The sequence below is a fragment of the Rhinolophus hipposideros genome (genome assembly GCF_964194185.1).
Source record: "Rhinolophus hipposideros genome assembly, chromosome: 7".
NCBI classification, from domain to species: Eukaryota; Metazoa; Chordata; class Mammalia; order Chiroptera; family Rhinolophidae; genus Rhinolophus; species Rhinolophus hipposideros.
This window is the reverse complement of record NC_138053.1, coordinates 37,065,260-37,071,259: the sequence shown is the minus strand read 5'-3', so window position 1 is coordinate 37,071,259 and position 6,000 is coordinate 37,065,260. Positions and strand designations below refer to the sequence as shown.

Below are 6,000 nucleotides of genomic sequence, written 5' to 3'. Positions count from 1 at the left end.
CCTACCGGCCAGTAGCGTACCGGCGAGGTTCCGGAGCTCCGTGGCCTGCAGCTTCTGCGAGGGCAGCGTGGGTGCGCGCAGAGATTGCGAGGGGGGACGGGATTGGGAGGGGAGATGCGGAGAAGGTGGAGAATAAGAATCATGTGTGTTCCTCTAGCGTACATCCCCCATTTGAGTGACAGATGACGAGGACAACCTATAAAAAATAACTAAGCGCAAATCTACCGGGATCCATCTCCCTCTCTGTGCATGTGCGTTTTCAACTAACTTTGGGAACTCGTGTCGACCTGGCGTCACGCCCTACGCAGCTTCGCCTCCGCCTCGGTTTCCCGCACCCTGCCTGCCCTCTTCGGTTCCTCCTCTTCCTCCAGGCGAAGGATGGAGAATCCCTTCAGCCTCTCCACTCTGTCGACCGTGCCCAACCTCTCCGTACCCATCTCGCTGGGGAGGGGTATCAACCTGACTTCTGGACAGGGAGCCTCGGCCCGGGGGCCACCGCCGCTGCCACCCGGGCCGCTCAGCCGCCTGCTGTTCCTGGGAGTCATCCTGGTAGTGGCCGTGGTCGGCAACGCCACGGTGCTGTGTCGCCTGTGCGGTGGCGGCGGACCCTGGGCAGGTCCCAAGCGTCGCAAGATGGACTTCCTGCTGGTGCAACTGGCCCTGGCCGACCTGTACGCGTGCGGGGGCACCGCGTTTGCTCAGCTGGCCTGGGGGCTGCTGGGCGAGCCGCGTGTGGCCGCGGGCGACCAGGCGTGCCGCTGGGTGCGGCTGCTGCAGGCGTCGGGCCAGGGCGCCTCCGCCCACCTCGTGGTGCTCGTGGCCGTGGAGCGCCAGCGCGCCGTGCGCCGTCCGCAGGGCCCACCGCTGCCCGCGCGCGCCCTCGCCGCCCTGGGCTGGCTGCTGGCGCTGCTGCTGGCGCTCCCCCCGGCCTTCGTGGTGCGCGGCGGGGCCCCGTCGCCGCCCCCCGCGGGGCCCCCGGGCCCCCGCGCCTGGCCCGGGCCGCGTCGCTGCCGCGGCATCTTCGCGCCCCTGCCGCGCTGGCACCTGCAGGTCTACGCGCTCTTTGAGGCCGCCGCGGGGTTCGCGGCTCCGGTCGCCGTCCTGGGCGTCGCTTGCAGCCGCCTGGTCTGCGCCTGGCGGCGGCGCCCGCCCCAGCCCCCATCGGCGAGTCCCGGCCGAGCCCCCGCGCACGGCGCGCTGCCCCGCGCCAAAGTGCAGAGCCTGAAGATGAGCCTGGCGCTGGCGCTGCTGTTCGTGGGCTTCAAACTGCCCTACTTCGCGGTCCGGCTGACAGCCGCGTGGGCGTCCGCACCCGTGGGCGAGTGGGAGGCCGAGGACCTCGCGGTGGCGCTGCGCCTCGTGGGAGCGGCGAATAGCGCCCTCAATCCCTTCGTCTACCTCTTCTTCCAGGCGGGCGGCTGCCAGCTGCGGCGGCGACTGCGGAGGCGCCTGGGCGCCCTCTGCGGCACACGGAGCGCAGTCGCGGAGGACGACGAGGGGGCCCGGGGCCGCCAGGCTCTCCACCGCCACCGCTGGCCCCAGCCTCACTATCACCACGCTCGGCGGGAGCAGCCGGCGGAGGGCTGCTCGCGCCCACCCCTCCCGCGCCTCCGGCCGCGGCCCTGCTCCTGCGAAAGCGCCTTCTAGGTGCTCCCCGGCCAGAGACGGATCCTCTGCCGCCGCTGCACAGCCTCCAAGGAACACGGAGCCGGCCAGGGTCTATCTCTGTAACAACCGACAGGAGGGGTGTTCCAGAGAGTGACACTGAGGCTGTCCCCTGAGACACTCTCCTGCTGTATTTCTTTCTAATGTTTACATTCTCCTACATTCTCCCAATTTCTTTTCTTCCAGTTCGTCTCACACTTTCCCACTTGGAGACAGAGCAAGCCATTGGAAAATTGTAAAAAAAATCCAAGTTACAGAGTTATTTTTGCAGTTCTCTTCCCGCTCCTGTAGTGTTCTGGATAAGATCATCTGTTTTAGCTAAATTGCCAAGCTTTCATTATTTGTTGCGTTATTATCTGTGTTTACTTATCTTGAATCGTGTTTAAATCAAGTGTACCTTCGGGACCAGAGAATTTGCCTGCCTTTCCAGGAAGAAAATCCCCACGTTGCTCTCTCCCTGAGGAGGCTGTAAATTGTACCAGTGATATTGTCAGAAATGTAACCATGCTGTCACTTCAGAGCTGCAGAGTGTTTGGAAAATAAAAACATTTCCCATGACACCATTAGTACTGTTGTTTTACATGGTAATGTGTTTTCTCAGAAAAAAATCAGTACAGCCTTTATTTCCAGTCTAGCTTCCATTTCAATAGAAGCTGGGCTTGTAGGAGGGAGACATAAAAGCTTCCCTTAGTCCCTTTAAAGTATGACCATCTTCAGTAGGAAACTGTCCCTGTGCCCAGACCAGCCTGTACAGCTGGGATGCCATGCACAGTGGAGCCTCTCGGAAGTCTCCAGAGAACCAAAGGAGGGAAGATGAGCTGTCCCAGATGGAGGAGCCTCATGGAGATTTGCAGCTACCAAGGAAGCTGCAATCCCAGAATAATGCATGTACTTATAAGACTCCCTTTTAAAACATGAAGGCAATGTCTATTGGTGTAGATTGCTGGGAACAAGGTCAAGGAGCAGACTCACTTGGTAACCTCCTCCTCTTAACTGTCCTTGGTTCTAAGCTAAGTGGCAGCACTTATGAACAAATATGTTTACCAGCGTCTTTCAGCTAAGAATCTGCATGCTTCCCATTACAGTGTTTCCCGTTCGTGCACAAATGTAGGACTAAGATGCTGAAAGGAAACAATTGATCAAGTCGACTTGTACATCCGATGCTCTGTGGGGGCTTTCTTTGTTTTGTTCACTGATAAATTCCAAAATTTTTAAAAATACTTGACACATAGAGGCTCTCAGCACTTATTTGTTAAATAATCCATCATATGAGTCAGGCACACACAAAATGGATAAAAGATTTCTTTTACAAAAAGATTTCTTTTACATAAAAGATTTCTTTTACGAAAAGAAATCTTCATTAGGCTTGGCTTACCTTCCTCCAAAATTCTGTCAAAAAATGTTAGAGAGTTATAGGTTTTCCTTCCTCTCTTGAACCCTCCCTACCCGGGTGAGGATGCTGCGGTGTGTAATATACCAAGAATAAGTCTGCCAAGAACAGAAGAACACAGCTGTCTTCATGAACCCAAGTCGGGGTGATAGCATTATTTTTATTCATTAATAAACATTTCATTACCTGCTTGTTTAGAGACGCTAAGATGAGTAAGACACATCTTTCCCTCAAAGAGCTTATAATCATATGTAGGGGACAACCTGACAATTACAGCACAGTGTCATATGTGCTTTCATAGGGGTTCCACTCTGGGTGCCGGGGCACTGAAGAATATCTGGCCACCTTGGAGGACTAAGGGAAGGCAGGAGAGAATTAGGGAAGGTTCACCAAGAGAAGCTGAGTCTTGATGGCTGAGCTGGCATCATCAGGTAGGCAAGTGTGTTCTAGGAAACAGGAATAGCACTTGTAAAACATAGGGGAGAAAGAACATAGTAAGGACAAGGAATGAAAATAGTTTAAATATCTGGCAATAGGGTGCCGGTGGGCCCCACCTGATGAGAGATGTGGCCGGAGAAAGATAGCCTGGACCCAGTGAAGAAAGGTCTGCATGCCATGCCAAGAAAGCAAAAGTAGCCTTTGAAAGATACAATCAAAGTTGTAATACGATCAGATTTGAATTTTGGAATGGTCATTCCAGTGATGGTGTAAAGAATCAACTAATTGGGGTGGGGAGATACCTAGAGGCAGAGCTCAAGGCAGAAGCTCAGAGAGACCTCAAAATATGGCCTGTAGCATTGCATCACTTACAGTGCCTCCACTGATATAATAAATTTAAGTCAGTTGAGTTGGATTTTCTGATTTAGCTGGCTTAAATTTATTATCTCACATAACAAGAAGTCCAGTGGTAGGGCTGCTGTAGGGTTGATTAATTGAATAGCTTCATCACCTCATAATCAAGGACCTAGATCCTTTTTCTCTTTCTTTCCTGAGCTGGTGCACTTGACATTAAGCTCAGTTCCCCTTGAGATCACAGAATGGCTGCTGCAGTTCCAGGCATCACATTCAAACATGACAATGTTCAAAAGAAGACTTTCTCTTTTCTTTTCTTCACTCCTTATAAGAATGAAGAAACGTTTCTCAGAAGTCCTGAGCAGACTCTCCCACATGGTTCATTCCTATCTAGACCTATCATTAAAAGGGAAATAGGGCCACCACGATTGGCTTGGATTGGGAACTGAAGATATGAGTTGCATAGGGGAGGGGTGAAAAAAATGAGATTTTCATGTCTTTTTTTAGGAAAGAAAGAAGAGGAAGTGCTTGTTGGGAGAGCAAGACTAAACTTTTATACAAAGGCAAAATTGTTAAAGAGAATGATTTTTACAATATATTAGAGGTTTTCAGCTGACTGCCCATCAGGAATTATAAGAAATCTCCATCTGGGTCAAGAATAAAGAACGCAAATTCAAGTAGTTAATTTGAAATGCAATTAAACTGCATTTTACCTAGATTTTGTGGAAGATTTGGTTAAGCCCAATTTATACTGAAATGCTTCTCTCTACACTAAGAAATTTCTCTAATTTTAACTAAATATGAAACTTGAAGGTCACTCTCCATGACTTGGTTCCCATCTGACAGCATTTATCTGAAAATTTACAAATGTGAAGCATCCCCTCAGAATGGTCAGCATTGATCCCAGGAATCAGCGTTGCTATAGAAAACTCAGAGACTCAGTCCCAATCAAGGAGACCCCCAAAGGTTAGTCAAAGTTGAGACTCTTGTAAGAGTCTAAAAGTAAGACATACTATTCAAATTTCACAGCAAAGGTAAATGAGTAGTTGACCCTGAACTTGACTTCTTTTCTAGGTATCACCCAAATAAGATATGATTAGAGGAAAAACCAGTATGATTAGACCACATACTTGGAATTTTTGAGGAATCTAATAATATGCATTCACCCACTATGCAGTCCCCTTGGAGTTAGATTTTAACAAAGCTGAGGCACACAGGCCTGGACTTCAGGACTCTGGGGGTAGGGGGGCACTATTCATCTAGGCAACAATGTAAATGTTACCACCAGAATTGAGCAATGTGGTGGTCCCGATTTTCATCAGAACTTTAAATATTGAATATAAAGAATTCCATAGCTTTAAAAAAAGAACTAGTCACGCAGCAACAAACAGCTAAAATAAGTAAACATGACCTATTACATAATCTGAAGCAGAAAGTATGTAGAAAACAACAGGAGTGTAATTAAAAGCACAACTAGTAAGTAACTAGCTATAAATCATTTACTAAAAATACAATAGTCTCATCTGTGGACAAGAAGATAGATTACAAAGATTTTTTTTTCCAAGCCATTTCCTAGGAAACATGAAAGAAAGAAAATTTGAGGAGTTTCCCTTCCATTCCTAAAATGTTCTGACTTGATCGGGGGGAAATATTATAATAAAAATGAATAGTTTAATTAAATTAAACAGATGTTCTGCCAAGATGGGAAGCAGCGCTAATACAGTGCAAAGAACAGAGTCTTTACAGCCTAACGACCTAGACTTGAATTTCATCCCTGCTACTTAGTAGCTGTGTGACTTTGGGCTGTTTGCCGAATCTTTTAAGCCTTGGTTTTCTCATCAATAAAATGGGTTTATGCTATCTTAATGGGTTTATGCTATAAAAATATTTGATTGGTAGGGATGGGGACGTCCTGTCAGTTTGTCTCTTCAGATTCACCCTTGTACTTAATATATGAGTTATTTTCTAACACTGGGCTGTGAGGGATACAATCCAGTTGAGTAGTATTACATGAAGGGAAGCAAGGGAATCTGTGGGAGATTAACACAACAATGGTGGTACACAGTAATAGAAAAGTTGGGCCTTACAGAAGGTATAGTGCCCATGATATTGTTAATTGCCTTCCTAGCACCTATTTCCCCTTTTCTAACAGT

At 48.8% G+C, this 6,000-nt stretch overlaps 1 protein-coding gene across 1 annotated transcript; it reads left to right on the top strand.

Annotated features, from left to right (window-relative positions):
* Positions 1 to 240: 240 nt before the first annotated feature.
* GPR150 (G protein-coupled receptor 150) lies at positions 241 to 2,170 on the top strand. The gene has a single exon (XM_081053620.1). It carries the CDS (start codon positions 379 to 381, stop codon positions 1,645 to 1,647), a length of 1,269 nt encoding a protein of 422 aa, XP_080909746.1. The 5' UTR covers positions 241 to 378; the 3' UTR covers positions 1,648 to 2,170.
* The last annotated feature ends 3,830 nt before the right edge of the window (positions 2,171 to 6,000 follow it).

Coding starts and splice junctions, on each gene's coding strand:
- GPR150 (XM_081053620.1), top strand. CDS start 379: ATGGAGAATCCCTTCAGCCTCTCCACTCTGTCGACCGTGCCCAACCTC.